A 17,237-nucleotide genomic window follows, 5' to 3' on the forward strand; every position below is an offset into this window, starting at 1 on the left:
AGTAATGCCACACTGGGAAAAGACCAAGGGTCCATCGAGCCCCGTGTTGGAGGAGGCGGAAGGCCTCCAATTATTTAATTCTGTACATTAAATAATTGGAGGCCTTCCGCCTCCTCAAACACCAGCATCCTGTCTACGACAACGGCCAATCCAGGTCAAGGGCACCTGGCAAGCTTCCCAAACGTACAAACATTCTATACATGTTATTCCCGGAATTGTGGATTTTTCCCAAGTCCATTTAGTAGTGGTTTATGGACTTGTCCTTTAGGAAACCGTCTAACCCCCTTTTAAACTCTTCCAAGCTAACTGCCTTCACCACGTTCTCCGGCAACGAATTCCAGAGTTTAATTACGTGTTGGGTGAAGAAACATTTTCTCCGATTTGTTTTAAATTTACTACACTGTAGTTTCATCGCATGCCCCCTAGTCCTAGTATTTTTGGAAAGCGTGAACAGACGCTTCACATCCACCTGTTCAACTCCACTTATTATTTTATATACTTTTCTCTTTTTAGCTCCAGCCTTGTAGAACCATCTCTTTACCTCTCCATTCTGAATTATCTAAAAGTTTAGGACAATTCTGAAGTCTCAATCTTTTTTTTTTTTTTTTTTAAATTTAGCCTTTGGAAGAACTGTCTTAGAACCAGAAGCTAGGAGTAACATCCTGTGTTTAATCCAGGCAGGGTTTTTTTTTTTTTAAATTTTAAATCGTACTGCTGAGATTATATAATTTCTACCAATGACGATATTTATTAATGTGTGTCTTGTATGGCTGTTACTATGGCAAGAATTGCTAGCTAAAATTCTGGTGCAGTTGAAGGGCAAAAGGTGAAGGGTGAGAGAGATGTGTTAATGTATCGCATCCCTACAAACCATAATATCTTCAGAATAAATAAATGCATTTCATCTACTATGTTTACCTGCTTTATGAGTCACCAATTTAATGCACCATCTTCATTTGGAGAAAGTAATACATTTGAATTAAAAAAAACTGGCAGCTGTTTTTCCACTTGGAAAAAAAAAGGTCATTCCATAGAATACACATTCTCTTTTTTCAACTTAGCTTTAAACCATTCCTCCACCAAGTTTGATCTCCTTCAACAGGGTCATACCCAGCTTTCTCTGTCTTCCCCTTCTCTATATAAACACCCCACAGCTTTCTCATTCTCTCCCATTCCACCCTCCCTAGCAAGACTCTCAGTTCTCTCTCCATTTCATATTCCCTCTCTTCCTTTTCTGCTTCCCAGCAGACATCAACTCTTTTTTCTACCCCACCAACACCCACCCCCAGCCTGCCCACTTCCCTTCCCAGTCCTGATCAATACAGTAGTAAGAGTAACAGTGGTGCAATGAGTTATCTATTTCTTCTCTGATGCCTGAAGTCCAACTGCTGATTTGAACTACTCAGCTAAACGATGATCCACATAATTCAAATAAGAAGTTAAAGTCAGGGAAGTAGAGGAAAAGCATCATATGATCTGACATGCAGCTGTTCTCCTCCTCTTGTGGTGATCCATGAGAGATGGGGGAGGAGAAATTGATATCAATTGATGCTGCTAAGAGCTCCTGGTCTGTGCAGAATTGTACACAGATTTCTGCACCAATTCTGCATTGCACCGTTATACAAAATAACCCCAGGAGTACACTTTTAATGGCCAATTCCAGATTACCCTATCACACATGACATTACCTACAGCTTCAGTAATTGCCCTTTAGAAGAAATTTGAAGGCTTCATTTCTTCAGCAAGCTTTTTATGAATCACTTTGATGTTCTTTGTGAGAAACTGTCCTTGTTTGCCATTGGAATCCAAGCCACTTTTAGAAAAAATTATAATAACCTGTCATTTGAATAAATATCATCCCCTCCTCCCCCGAGCTTGAAAGATTACCATCCTATCTAGGACTGTCTCGTTTTTAAGTTCCTACAGGGAGATTTTCTGACAGATTACTAGTCCACAGATCATTTTCAAATGTGCTATTACAGTGCCCTTTCAGTTTTATCTATCTAGAGGAAGATATCATTGAACATAGCTAAATTATGCTGTAAGAATGAAGTGTGAGCATTTTTACCTTATCAGCTTGGCGCATATAGCAGTAGAGAATTCCTCTCATGCATTTTACAGCAGAATGCTCCAATTCGTGGGTCCTTCCCTTGTCATCATCAATTCGCCTGGAGGTGAGAGATAACTCATAAGATGAATTGTTACTTTTAACATTTATTTTTAATGTATTTTCAAGAAAGCTTTTCATGGTGCTGAGTGGATAGTTCAACAGTTAGCTGTGTATTGAACTATGTATTGTGACTTACTGGTGGCTGCCAGCATTCATCAAAAATAAAATTATTTTCCATAGGAGAAGTAAATCATTAAAACTTGCAATATGGTGCAATTTTGAACCTGCTAACTAAAACAAATGTGCAGAAAAACAAAATTATATCATTTTGTTAGCAGTTAGCTAGTTCCCTTTTTTTTTTTTTTTTTTACAAAGACCTCCCCTTACTCCCCCCAGTGGTCACTGACCCCCCTCCCACCCTCAAAAAACTTTTTTAAAATATTTTTTACCAGCCTCAAATATCATACCCAGCTCCATGACAGCAGTATGCAGGTCCCTGGAGCAGTTTCAGTGGGTACTGCAGTGCACTTTAGGCAGGCAGACCCAGGCGCCCCCCTCCCCCACCTGTTACACTTGTGGTGGTAAATGTGAGCCCTTCAAAACCCACCAGAAACCCACTGTACCACATCTAGGTGCCCCCTTCACCCATAAGGGCTATGGTAGTGGTGTACAGTTGTGGGGAGTGGGTTTTGGGGGGCTCAGCACACAAGGTAAGGGAGCTATGTTCCTGGAAGCTTTTTCAAAAGTCAACTGCAGTGCCCCCTAGGGTGCCTGGTTGGTGTCCTGGCACGTCAGGGGGATCAGTGCACTACGAATGCTGGCTCCTCCCACAAACAAAGGGCTTGCATTTGGTCATTTCTGAGATGGGCGTCCTTAGTTTCCATTATCGTCGAAAATCAGAAACGACCAAGTCTAAGGATGACCATCTCTAGGGACGACCTAAATGTCAATATTTGGGCATCCTCGACCATATTATCGATACGAAAGATGGACGCCCATCTTTTTTCGATAATACGGGTTTCCCCGCCCCTTCATTGGGACATCCTACGAGGACGTCCTCAGGAAAACTTGGGTGCCCCTTTCGATTATGCCCCTCTAAGCCTTCCAGGCAGAATCCCTCAACAACTCTTAACTGGCACTTCATGCTGAATTACAGATAAAAGAAGACAAAAGTTTTCTCATTCCTACAAAAGATGGTCTATAATCAAAAGTATAAAATGGAAATGTTTTGAAAAAACAAAAACAAAAAAACAAAAGCATGCCACACTATTTAAAAAAAAAAGAAAAACTCATGGCAATAAGCACATTCAGCATTCATATTCAAAGTGTAAATTTTCAAGAGAAACTAGCTATAGGATTGTTTTTCCTAATTTAAAAATACATGTCATTTGTGAATGAAAAATACTAACATTCTAATGCATTCCAATTAATTCTCTGGCTGCAGAAATGGCAAATCCAATAGATTTCTGCTAGGAAAGAAAGATTATCATCTTAATATACTATGTTGAATGTCAACAGAAAGTAAATTATTATTATTCCCATATCAATCTTTTCATTTGGAAAGTATATCATAAATAAGCACCACTCTCTTACATTCAGTGCTGTAGAAAAAGAATGATAAATATTGGCAATTACCTGTGTCATTTTTTAAATTATTTTTATTTAGTTAGGTCCCCTGAGGTTCTGGTATGTACTTCACTGTTAACAGTGTTAAATACACATGACAAAAAGTTTGGCAATACGTGTACTGAGTTAACTCTGCCCATTTCTTATCTTGCATTTTACTGCATCACTGAATGCTTTTGTGATTTCACATAAGTACTTGCTCTTCCTTTGCAGACTCAGAGAGCTGATTGCATATATTGTTACTTGTGGAAAGGAAAGTCTTGCTTTTTTTTTTTTTTTTTAATGAAAAAAGGTCTCCAACAACCAAAACTACTTGACCCAGCAGGATAAATGCAAAATATCTAATAGGCCTATTTACTAAGGGTGCGCCAACATTTGTCATCATTATTCTAAGTGCTGCCCGAGTCAAAAAAAAAAAATTGCAAGCAAAATATTAAGGAGCTGGGTGGCATGCAAATACATGCAGATCAGCTTATTTTGTCTTCCCTGCACTAAGATGCAATACAGTACAGACAGCCAAACTCTAATTCTTTTTAAATGCACACAGGCTTCCTTCTTAACTCCCATAACACTTACTGAAAACAATGACTAGAGAAACTCAGAACTTACTGTTGGATGAAATAGAAATAAAAACCGACAAAGAATCTCTGAACTACTGGAGTCTTGAATTAACACTTTTTTTCTACTGACTTTTATAAAAAGTAATGCTTTCTTGAGGTTTGGAGAGACAGACAGATCCAATGTAACTGGTGTTGTAGGTTTATCCTAGATTCTTTAGATAAAGTGGGAAATTTTGCCCTAAGAATAATCAACATGCCCATAATTAAGAACATGGAGGGAACTACCACAATAGGGATAATTTCTCTGGAGCCAATTGTCCCAGGTTTGGGCCATCCTGCCCCAGAAAATCCATCAGATCTGCACTCCCTCCCCATTCAGGCCCTTATATCCTCCTCGGAGAATTTGATAATTAAATAATCGCAAATCACTACAAAATCAACCCTTCCAAAATGAACTTGTAAAAATGCTTAATTGGAAAACATCAACATTGAAATATTAAATGTTACTTTATAATGAAGACAAGTTTCAAAAGTCATTTACCCTGGTGAATGTGCTGTACGAAAAATATCTACTCCCTCAGCAGGTGAAAATACGAGCTTATGGCTCTTTGAATTTGTGTGGCTGTTGCAACCTACTGTTTTGCTTTGAATACAACTGTTCTTTGCTATCCTCTAAAGTTGCTACCCCAGGTGATGGACTAGTCCACCTAATGGTTAAGCCAGCTCTGTGCTCGCAAACTCCTCTTGTGGACAGAAAGACAATGCATATGGGTGAGCTGAATAGACAGACCTCTTTGGGTAGTACTGGTTCTGACCCCCTCCCACTCTTCTTTCTGCCAGCAACTGACTTACCAGGGCAAAAATCTGCCTTGAGAATCATTGAACTATACATCTGAGAGGGACCCTCCTAAATACTTGGGCCCTGGGTATGTGCCTCATTTGCCTATTCCTTAATCTTGTCCAGGTTGTTAACTGATTTTGATAACTTAATACAACCACCAGGAGAATGCATAACAAAAAATATACATATAGTTTAATATTAAACTGGATTAGTGCACATTATATTGAGATACACAATCTGTGTAAAGTCACAAAATTAATGTTTATCTTAAATAGGTGTACTTTATTTGAAGCGTGCATATCAGCTGGTTAATATCTCACCCACGAGCTCCTCTTCCCTCTCTTCCAAAGCAGCCTCTTGACAGAAATCAATAGATTCTCTTTTCACGCCCCCCCTTCCAGAATCATGAAAGCCAAGCCAACTCCAGCCTCTACCCCTTCCCCCCCAAGGTTCCTCCATCCCTGCTTACTTTAGTTTGACAAGTGCTAATGGTTCTTTGGGACAAGAACAATCTCTCTACTCTCTCACTCTTCAAAACGACACTAGCTGACCAATTTTCCATTACATATTGAACAGAAAGGAGCAATATTCTAATACTTCTGGAAAGATCCTCCAGGTTTTCATACGCTACAAGCACTGGTACAGCATATAAAAGGCCCGAGGAAGCTAAGCTTCCCCACCTCAACTACAACCTTCCTACCTCCCTAAAGCTGTCAATTCCTGGGACCTGTGCAGAGGCAACCCTTCCCTCCCCAAACAAACAAAAATCAAAATAAAAATGTCCATAGGGCCCCTGCCTCTGATGGCTCTGCTGATCACCTCCTCTGATGTTGACATCCTGTTTCGGAGGGCCGGGACTAGCAGAATCAGCAGTAGAATGCACAAAGGCAATGACTGGAAAATCCTTGTGCTGCAGAACAGCTGTTTGCTGCTCCCTATATGGTCAGGAGAGGCAGATTTTAAGCTCCAATGATGTCTATGGGAATGCCCTCTGCCATTATTCCTTTTTTGATTGTTAAGGGAGGAGCCAAAATGCCAATATTCAGAAGATGTGTATTATGATTCTACTAAGGCAGGCAGGGGACTTGCTTCTGATTGGCCTGTTAGGGATTGAGCTGACGTCTGAGGCAGCAGACGTCAGATCTAATTAAACCTACCTCTCCCTACAGCCTATGCTTTAGCATTGATTCCTGTCATCTGAAGCCTGTTTCCCCTCTGTCTGTGCTAGCAGCACTCTGTGCATTCATTGGAGTTTGCTTACTCTTCTTGTTGCTTGCAGCTTCTCTGTGTGCTGGTTGTTCCCAGCGTATGATTGCTTCCCTAGCTTAGCTGCTTTCCTTGATTACCTTGCTTCCATGCACCTGTGGGGGCTCTGTTTGCTCTGTCTCTGTGTGCTGGCTGAGTTCTGGTAAGAACATTGTTGTTTTTCCACTTTGTTAGCTTTAAACCTGTGACTGCAGTGTAAGCCCTGCTTCTTCCTGACTTGTGTGTTAAAGCAGCCCTTCCCTTTAGCATGCTTTAACTCTGCTGCGTTTGTCTCCTGATTCTTGTGAGCATTGCTCCTTATCTGTTTGGTGTATGTAAAGGCAGCTTTCCCTGCTTGCTTGCTTTTCCCTTTGTCTCTAGTGTCTGTTATTTGACTCTGTGGCTGTCACGTCTGTGGCCGTGACTCTCAGACTCACCTTATTTCCTGCAGTCAGCTTCTGAGCTGGCTTCTGTCTGTTCTTTGTGAGTTAGTTCTGTCTCTGTGTGCTGGCTGCATTAGATTGTCTGTGTGCTGTCACCCGTTCCAGATTTCAGCGCAGTCCAGTCCGGATCTTCCAGACTGCCAGACCTGCTTGTTTTGTTTGAACCTGCACAGCACCCTTAGTTGCCTGGTGATTGTTGCAGCTAAGCTCCAGGTGCTGCTGGGCTTATTAGCCATTTTGATACTCTCTGCCTTTGCATTGTGTCTAAGGCCCTGGTATGTTGGTGCTTTTGCACTTCAGCCTGAGTTTTGTTTCCTTGCTCTAGTTCTTGCCTGAAATCTTGCCTGTTCTAATTAGTGTATAATTATGGTACAGCCAGAGACCCCCCCCTTCTGGAATGGTGGCGGGCCCAGTCATAGAGCTCAAGCCTTTACAGACCTTGGCTGAGTCAGAAATCTGATGGCTGACATAACTGGGAGCTTACTGGAAAAGTATGGCCTAGTTTGTAGCCCGGATTGAGGCCTGAATAAGCTAAATTAGGAAAAGTTAGGTCAATAGCTATGGAAACAAAATGGAGGATTTCAGCACAAAATGGAAGCCGTATCTGTTACAGAGTGGAATTTTCTGTAATGTAAGTTAGAAAAACAAGTTGAGAAATGAGACTTTCCTGTGAGCAGGATTGTGGTCAGCCATGGTGTGAGAAAGGAAAGGTGTAGCTGGATGCAGGGTCTTGCTTAAGATTTGTGGTCAAGCGAGCTAAAGACAAAAAAAACCATGTTAGCAAGATAGAAGCTACTCATTAGTATGAGCCAATCAGTGGTAACCATGACATTAGCATAGATCCAATCAGGTATATCTACTGTCATATTATCCATATCCTGAGGGCACCTATAAAAATCAGAGTATTTCCTGGTTTAAGTTAGAGAGAAAAGGGTTGCCACTCTCTCTCTCCAAGGGAAACCAATGTGTCCAACAGAATTGACAAATTACCTAATTGCTTTCCCTTGTAAAACCTTTAATTGGTAAAAGAAATTATAAAAGATTAGGAACTAATTAACACCTGTTTGCAGCTGGATTATTATATTCCTATAACTAATTGATTGTACGTGCCTGTTGTCAATCACTGATTTGACTTGTACCTTGGCAAATAAACTCCTCATTCCAAATGATGATTTGTGGACTTCACTTTATGATCAGAGGCTGTAAGTATAAATGCTTTTGCTGTATCAGGCTGTCTTTCACTGCATTCTATAACTTGTGACATAAATCCAGATTGCCATAAGGCTGGTATCTTTTCCTTAGACCTAACATCTCTCTTAGTGGCAATTCCTTTTAGAACTTCACAACTCCTTGATTACCCCAGTACTAGTGCTATTTAGAGATGGAGTCAGATTTAAGGTCACTCCAGCCTTCTTGGGGGGCTCGGGACCCCTCAATTCACAACATTAGTCTATGTTTTGTTTGGGGTATTGCTTGTTTACTGTATTGCTTGTTTTCCAGTCTGGTGTCTTGTTTGTATGTCTTTGCTTAGTTCTGGGTTTGTCTGTGTTTGTTCCCTGCTTCAGTGGCTGCTTGCAGCTTTCAGTTCAGTCTCCTGTCTAGTTGTGTTTGTTCCCTGTTTCAGTGGCTGCTAGCAGCTTTCAGTCCTGTCATTTAGCCTATCCTTTCCCTGTCTTGCTGTCCCTGTTTATGCCTTTTCCCTCTGACCCTCAGTCCCTGTGCTGCCTAGCTGTTATCCAGTCCTGCCCAGCAAGTCCTGCCGGCCACCTGAAGCCAGGAGCTCAACTCTTGGTGAAAAGTGGCCTAGTGCAGGTGAAGTTTAAGGGTACTTGCTCTGCTTTAGTCCTGCTTGTTTGCCTCTGCTGCAACTCCAGTCCGGGGTCCAGTCCTGTTCTGCTTAGTCTCCTGTGTGGGGTGGTTTTGCCTGCCGCTGCCGCTCCTCGGCAGTGGTCCAAGGGCTCACAACCCAGTTTCCAGCTTTGAGTACGTGACAGTGGCACAGCCTTGTGTATTCCTATAGGTGGCTTCTCTTTACCCTTGAATGCTGTATGGTACATTCCTATGAGGGGCTTCCCTTTTCCCTTGAGTGCTGTGTGGCACAGCCTTGTGTATTCCTATAGGTGGCTTCCCTTTACCCTTGAGTGCTGTATGGTGCAGCCTAGAGTGTTCCTGTGGAGCTTCGCTCTTGTACAGTCTGTGTCCCATTCTGTCCTCGGCTTTCCCTTTTTCCCTGTGGGCTTTGCCTCTGCTACCTGTGTTTCTGTGTAGCCTTGTTTGGGTTCTCTTCCTCTGGTTGTAGCCTGTACCTGCCAGCTTTTTGTCTGTCGCCCTTCCCTTGTGTCACTAGCTAGTGCTGTGTGCGTTGCATGTGCTCCAGTCCCTTTTGAGACCCCTCGTTGTTCTTTTTCCCTTCCCTAGTGTATGACTCGGTTCCAGTTCAGCTGTGAGGCCCGTACACTTGGACTCTGTACGAGTGAGTTCCCGTTCGGCCGTGAGACCCGCCTGAATGGTCTATCTCCCTTTTCTGGTGGTGATAGTTGATTGTCCTGAGTGTACGGGGCTTTGTGACTGTGGTATTGCTTAGTGCCTGTCTGGTCTACCCTAGGCCTTGGCCAAGATCCTTCCTAAGCCTCGGCCTAGGCACAAGGGCTCACAAACAGTTTAACAATGTGATTCATTAGCGAAATGTAAGAGAAGGGGAGGAGTTATAATTTTCTATGATGCTATGAATCTTTTCTAAGTAACTGAAGTGTTCTTATTGGTGCTAAGGGAGCTTCAGCTCTTTCAAAGAAAAGGGGAGGCAGCATAGTAACTGGGTAATAAGCTGCCATCACCAGAAGGTACATTGACTATATCCAAAGATGACAGACAACTGGAAGTTTAAAGTGTGGATGGTGCAGCAACAATTTGTGTCCCTCAGTCCAAAGTGTTGGCAATCAGAGGATTTTCAGTGAGAATCTTTGTTAGGTGATTCAGAAGGAATAACTTTACTTGCTTTCTGGTGGTTCATATTTTTATGTTCAGCGAATGATTTTCCAGTGGCACAGTTGCCAGTTATGAGCGCTTTGACAGGTGATCTTCTTGCTGTTTTGTGCTTCAGTACTGAAGGAGATTCCTGCAGCTTCTCTCTTTTCGTTTCTAAAAACTCCTTGAACTAAGGTCTTATCTTCCTCATTTTAGCACATTTTAAATAACTATTGATGTCAAGAGAAGACTCATATGATTTATACACATATTATATGTATCTGTTACTAACATTTTATTGTCACAATCCAGCCAACGTTCTTTTAAATTAATCTTTATAAACAGCCACAGAATGCAACCTCTCTCTAAAAAAGCAATACAACATATTGGTTTTAAATTCTTCACCCCACAACCATCCCCTCCCCAGTCAAAGAATACAAAACAATCGGATCAGAACCCACATTTTGATTCTTCACAGTGATCTGAACCCTTAATCATAATTATCCCAAACTGCGTCACCTCCTCCCCTTCCAAAAAAAGCACGTACTTCAAGTTACAGGTTCAACAAGTAGCTATGAGCGTGATGTGCCAAATAATCCCACACCGGGTGCCAAATTTATTGAAAGGCTTTCCTGGCCACAGGAGACCTCCGTCCAACATCCAATATCTCCATCTTCATGAGATGAAAAAGTTCAATCCTCCAAGAGGTCACTGATAGTGTGGCAGCCTGTCTCCAGCAAATCAAGATACACTTTCGAGCCAGAAAAAAAGTCCTTATCAAAAGAAGATTAGGACCCAATCTGCGGCCCAAAGAGACAAAGTTTGAGAACAACTGAATGTCCGCTCACAGCGGCAGTCATCTACCCAAGATCATAGACAGAGGAGTGAGTGTTCGTAACCAAAAATGTTTTATCATAGGACATGTCCAAAACATATGCACCAGCATCGCCAGCTCAGCCTTGCATCGTGGGCACTCAGCCATGCCTGTCAGATAAGCCAAATATGCCCGATGAGGAGACATATAGAGGCAAAGCAGAAATTTATAATGTTCTTGAAAGGATATAGAATGGGTAAAATGCCTCATACGTTTCATGAGCAACCAAAGCTCATCACCTGTTACCCAGTCCTCTGAGTACAAACCTTGATTCCAAACGCCAGTCAGAGCATCATAATCCCAAGGAGGTACCAGGTTACGCAAGCTAAGATGATAAAAGGATAAGCTTGCTTTGGTTGTACAAATCAAAAGCAAAGCCTCAGTGATTAACTCCACAGCATCCTCATTCACAGTAGAGATATCCAGCAAGCTCAAAAAATGGTGTACTTGACGATAGGCTAACCAGTCAGCAGGGTGCAAACTCCCCTCCTCTCATAACTGCACAAAAGATTTCATAACCCCAATGTCCAGCACAAGATCACGAACATAAAGCAACCCATATTAGGGCCAGCGCTTTAAGTACAGTTTGATCGCAACAGGATCCAGGTCTTTATTACCCCACAGAGGAAGCAACACAGTAGAGGTGGATTGGAGTTGCATCTGCTTGCAAAGCCACTTCCAACCATGGCGCATAGTTTTTAAAATAGGATATGCCACAGCTGTCACCTCCCTCGTAGGTTACTTGGTATGAAGATAGTACATCAGACGAGTCAGTGCAATCAATTGTTCTTCCAAAACGGTAGGAGTAAAGAGTATCTTTAATCCAGTCCACTAGGTTTTGCACAATACAGGCCACATTACAGCACCTCAGATCAGGTAAATATACCCCCCCTCCCCCCCCCAAACAAAAGGCAGGAAGAGCTGATGCAAGGAACACGAGGCCTCTTATTATTCTGAAAAGGAACCAGATCATAATTGGTGAGGTACATCAGAAAGGTCTGTAAAACATAAAGCGAATTTGGAAATAAAACCATCTTACATAAAGCTATACGCCCAGTAAGGGATAACGGTAGCAACGCCCACAATGCAAAACCATCCAAAGATTTTTTTGAGCAATACAGTATAATTTTCCCGAAAGGCATCCGTCACCTTACTGGTCAAACAAACCCCCAAATACTTCAATTTATGATGCACTGTCTTGAGTGGAAAGTCATCCCCCCAATCATCATATTGGTATCCTACCAGGACCAAAGCCTCAGATTTACAAAGGTTAAGGGACAAACCAGAAACTTCACCACGGGAGTGAAACAAGTGCAAAAGCCAATACAAGGAGAGGTGGGGAGTGAAGATACACGTCATCAGCAAAAGCTATATATTTCACCACTTCATCCTCAAAAGTGAGGTCATTAACCACAAGGTCTGCCCACAATGCAATCAAGAGGGGCTCCAAAGCAAGAACAACAGAAGCGACAAACAGCACCCCCTGAAAAGTGGAACTCACTTGCTTTAAAATTGGAAGATTTGAATAGTTATGATAGTTTTCAGAAACTTCTGAAGACTATTCTTTTTAAAAGATTTGTTCGTTAATTTTTCTTTTTAATTTTATGGTATAATTTTAATTCCCGTGGTTCTGTCCCAGTTTGTTTTGCTTTATAGTTTATTGTAAACTGTCTAGAAACTTGTAGGTCAGGTGGTCTAGATATCCAATGTAATGTTCTTTGCATCTTTATATCATGTTCCCTATTTTCAGAACTAATTTCCCTTTGAAAATGGTTCATTTCTTGTGTATTACTACTTTTCAAGTATATAAACATCTGAATGATATCTTTCCTGTCCCTACTCTCTTCTATAGAATGCATTGAAAGGAAAGGGAGTAGGAGTAGGAGTTCTGGCACACAGATCCGAGGCTAGTAAGACATTATGGGGTTGGGGTGAGTGAAGGGTGCAGGAGAAATAAGTGGGCTTTGTTGAGATTTGGAGATGCGAGGGGTGAATGGGAAATCAAGAATGGGAAAACATGAGGAAGGAATTTTGATGATGAAGTATATAAATCAAGCGATAATATTTATGTCCACAAATCTCATCTTCTATGTCTTCCGTGCAGACCACACTATTTTGATTGCTTTTTATAGACTGCTTCTAGTCTCATTATAACTTTGCTGAGCTGCAGCCTCCAAAACTGAACACGGTATTCCAAATGAGGTCTCACTAACTGCACAGGGTCATTAACACCTCCTTCTTTTGGCTGGGTATACCTTTTTCTATGCAATCAACTAAATCAGTGCTTCTTGACCCAGTTCTCGGGGCATACTCTGCCAGTCAGGTTTTTAGGACATCCACAATGAATATGCATGAGATAGATTTGCATATCAAGGATGCAGTGCATGCAAATCTCTGGTTGCCTTGTTAACCCACTTGGATATATGTAAATAAGAATGAAACAAGGTAGATGTGATATATACAGTTAGTCCAATAACAAGGTATATTTTTGATAAGTTTTTGAGAGTTGATGAAGAGAGACATCTCCTGCAACTTCTTTGTTGACCCTTATGTCTACAAAAGGTAAAAGCTTTTCTTTCTTGCCCCCCACTGGATTGCAAATAGCAAATTATGCTCCCTATTTACTAAGCCGCACATCAATGTCAACATCGGCATTAGCACGGCTTAGTAAACAGGGGGCTACGCTTTCTTTCAGTAGCACTGCCTTTCTTTTTCTTACCACTGTTGTAAGGCTTGCCAGCCTGAAGTTTTCAATTTGCTCTTGTTATTCCCCTTAACTGTATCAAGTAGTTTATGCAACTTGTAATAAAATTATTCATGAAGGAATTAAAACACTAAAGTAGAAAATTGCTTAAAATGAAATTAGCATAGAACATTTAATCCTACATCTGGTTATTCAAATTACATGTCAGGGCAAGGGCAAAAATTATCTTGTGAGTTCACTTGAAATGAGGTAATATATTCATTCAAAAGGAGACACCAGAAAGAATCCAAAAACACAAATAAAAGAATTGAAAAAAGTAAAATAAAATCCTGTCCTTTATCCTTATTAAGACTTGACTTCTTCTTTGGAGAGAGAAACAGAATACACAAAGAATTTGCTAGATATAATTTCATACCGGAATGCTCTATTTATGCACACATATTCATTAACAACAAAATTAAGCTATTAAAAAACCATTGACAGGCTGCAACAAAAATACATAAAATATAAAAAAAAACAACTGAAAGAAAACAAAATATATCATAATACAGATCTCTAACCTTTAACAATTAAACTTATATTCAGTGGGTACCATTAACCATTTAGTGTCCAATATTCCCGTAATAAGCCATATGGGAACAGATTGATGGGAACATTGGACACTAAAGGGTTAATTAAACAAAGGTCATATTAGCCAAACAGCCATTTATTTTCTTTTTTTATCCCTAGATTATTTTACATTTCTGGAAAAAAGGTGAGCTTGGAAACAATTAACATTCAGGATACTGATTTTCTACAGACATCTAGGAGGTCTGGAACCTAGAAGTTCTATTCATAGATTTTGATGGGAGCTGGGGGTCAGTATAAAGAGAGGTTGGGAAGAGTACTGAGAGATGTAAACAACCAGGAAAATGCTGTAAAGGTACTGTACAGATGGTACCTTATACCTGCCCACCACTGCCATGCTTTCCCGGGCAGGTTCTTCTCTGTGGTGGAGGCACTATGGGTTACATCTGGTAGTTTTGTGTTAAAGCAAGGGTATAATGGAAGGCAATACAAAGCAAGCTCCAGTACTGATAGATTTGTGTGATACTTTGGGTTCCAGGAGGTCTTCTTGTTCATTGGACCAATCTCAGACATGCCCAGTGCACAGCTGGTCCTGGTGAGGAACGACTTTAGTGTGGTCTGTCTCACACTGGTAAGCTGTTAGAGCAAGAGGGGTGTCCCTTCTTGAATAAATGGATGTCTCAAGTGCAGTACATTTCTGAAATGGAGCACTTGAAGGCTCAACACATAAGTCCTTAGCTCCCTGATGGCGAACCTATGACATGCGTGTCAGTACTGACACGCGTAGCCATTTTCGATGACACGCGGCCGCATGTGGCGGCATACAGAGAAGCAGCGGCATTCCTTGCTGACACCCGGGGCGGATCGCCGATGCGCCCCCTCCAGGTGCAGCGTGACCCCCCCCCCCCCCCCGGTGCATGTTTACCTGCTGGGGGGGTGCTGTGCGCGTTCCTATTGGCTCCCTCCGAGTCCTCCGCTCGTTCCCTCCCTGCTGCTCCCTCTGCCCCGGCTCCTGCACGGCCGTTAGGGGATCTTTGACCTCACTTCCGGCCGGCGGAGCAGACAGCAGCGGAATGCCGTGGGTGACGCATCTCTGGGGGCCCTGTGATCGCCATTACCAGCAACCACATAACCACAGCAACCATCATCCAATCTACTGTTCTGGGGTGTCGTGGATTTCTAATTGACCATCATTACTGAGATAGGTGAGGGAGAGGCTGGGAGAGGCGAGGGCATGTGCTATGGGTGCCGTTTCCCGCCATTAGAAATAGCGGCAGCCATCTTAATTTACATAAGGTGGTCAGTTAGGCTAGTTAACCCCTAATTGCCTGCAGGCTAACAGGCTATCTATAATTCTATTTTCTGTCACTGCCCCCCTGATGGAGAACCCAAAAAATAAAAAACCAAGGTTAAGTAAAGGAAGTGATAGTAGCAGTAGCCGACCCTTTCAAGAGACATGGACCGAGATGTATGGCATTATAGAAAAAAATGGCAGATCATTTTGCGTTCTATGTACTGAAATGGTAGTAAGCAGAATGTGGAATATAAATAGATATTTTGAAACTAATCATTCCCAGCTCTTGAAAAAAAGTGAGGATGAAAGGAAGGAACACATTTCCAGGCAGCTACACTTTTATAAGAGCCAATCTAATTCCATCCTTAAATTTGTAAAAGGTTCTACAAATTTAACATCTGCAAGTTTGAGCATTGCTCACTCCATAGCTCAGCATGGAAAAGCACTCAGTGAGGGAGAATTTATTAAAGAAACTCTCCTAAGATGTGCACCAGTTCTATTTCATGATATGCAGAATAAAGATGCAATTATTAAGAGAATATCTGAGTTTATTAAATACAGTTATATATTACAATTATACATTTTTGTTATTTAAACTATAAATATCGCAAAATTATGGTTTTTTTTCTCGAAGTGACACACCACCCGAGTTATGCTTGGTTTTTTGGCGAATTTTGACACACCAAGCTCAAAAGGTTGCCCATCACTGCCTTAGCTAAATAGGAGAAAATATGGGGCCTCTTCTTGGCTAAATGTGACTACTAGGTGTTGTCCGGGTTACAACTAGATAACTCTATAGTTTTTAGCTCCCCTACAGGTTATTTAAACATGCAAGTTGCTTAGTGAACTTGTTACATTTGTTGGAAGATAATCTTCCAACAAATGTAACGTGTTCACTAAGCAACTTCCTACTCTGTTCTTTACCAGGGAGGGAGGGATGGGGAGGGGAAAAAACTAAATTATGGCACCGGGTTATCATGATTTATGTTAATACTTGTTTACTATACACTTTGTGTGGGTACTTGGAAATGTATTTGTTAATAGTGCTATTTTGTAAATGTGCAGTTTTTCAATAAAAAGACTTCCGAAATTAAAAAAAAAAAGTATATTCTGACATCTTTCTAACCCTTTTTGACTGTCATTACCTTCCATGTTCCTCCTCTCCTTTTCCTTTTCTTGTGCCTCGGTCCTCCTCTTCATAACCTTTTTTTATGCCCAAACCTAATTCTTGCATCCCTTTACCTTCCTCCTATCACAAGAAACATGTCTAGTGGTTATACTGCAGCCTCTCAGGCTGTCTACTAGCACAATGTGAATACTGGCAATACTACAGCGCCTCTTGTTTTCCAGACAGATAAAAAATGTCTACTTTATCAGTAGATAAACTTGTATAGCATATAGGTGGTATAGTGCAGTGGTTCCCAAACTTTATCAGTTCACGGCATCTTTCGTGTCCAAGCAACTTTTTGCGGCACCACCCAACTTCCGTCCATCTTTTTATCTGCACAAATATATCAGTGCTAGGGTGCCCTATAACCAGCCCCTCCAAATAACACACTGATTACGATTTATAACAAATTACTATTCTACCTATGAAAAGTTATTCCATTATTATACTTCGTCTTTGTACATCTGTATGCTGCACAAGCCAGCATGTTAAAAAATATAAATGAGATTAAATAAAAAATGCTACCAACAATAAAGAATGACAACTCGGATGGAGCAGCTCATAGATTTGCTTGCTTTTTTTTTTTTTGAATGGGAATGGAAACAGAGACTACTGACCTATTGGCTTCAATTTTTTTACTTCATCCTGTCTCCTGTTTTCATCTGACCTCCTTAGCAGTCACCTCTGAGCACCGAACGCCGTCTACTCCCTGTCCCCATTGGCCACGACAAAAAAAATAAAAATAAGAGCAGGGCCACAGCAGCCTTCAGGCATGTGCTGTCAGCTCTGCTGGTCCTCTGCCCCCGCTGACGTCAACTTCCATTACTGGGAATAGAGGACT

The 17,237-nt window shown here is 41.5% G+C and overlaps 1 protein-coding gene across 3 annotated transcripts in view; it reads right to left on the minus strand.

Moving 5' to 3' along the window:
• Positions 1 to 17,237, minus strand: part of PHKB (phosphorylase kinase regulatory subunit beta) — a 435,362-nt gene that overhangs the window by 303,178 nt on the left and 114,947 nt on the right. For all 3 annotated transcript variants that reach the window (XM_030204379.1, XM_030204381.1, XM_030204382.1), the window contains one exon: positions 2,069 to 2,168. In XM_030204379.1, the coding sequence (XP_030060239.1) occupies positions 2,069 to 2,168 (100 nt within the window). The remainder of the gene's footprint in view (positions 1 to 2,068; positions 2,169 to 17,237) is intronic.

This window comes from Microcaecilia unicolor, chromosome 5 (genome assembly GCF_901765095.1).
Source record: "Microcaecilia unicolor chromosome 5, aMicUni1.1, whole genome shotgun sequence".
In the NCBI taxonomy this organism is placed as follows: domain Eukaryota; kingdom Metazoa; phylum Chordata; class Amphibia; order Gymnophiona; family Siphonopidae; genus Microcaecilia; species Microcaecilia unicolor.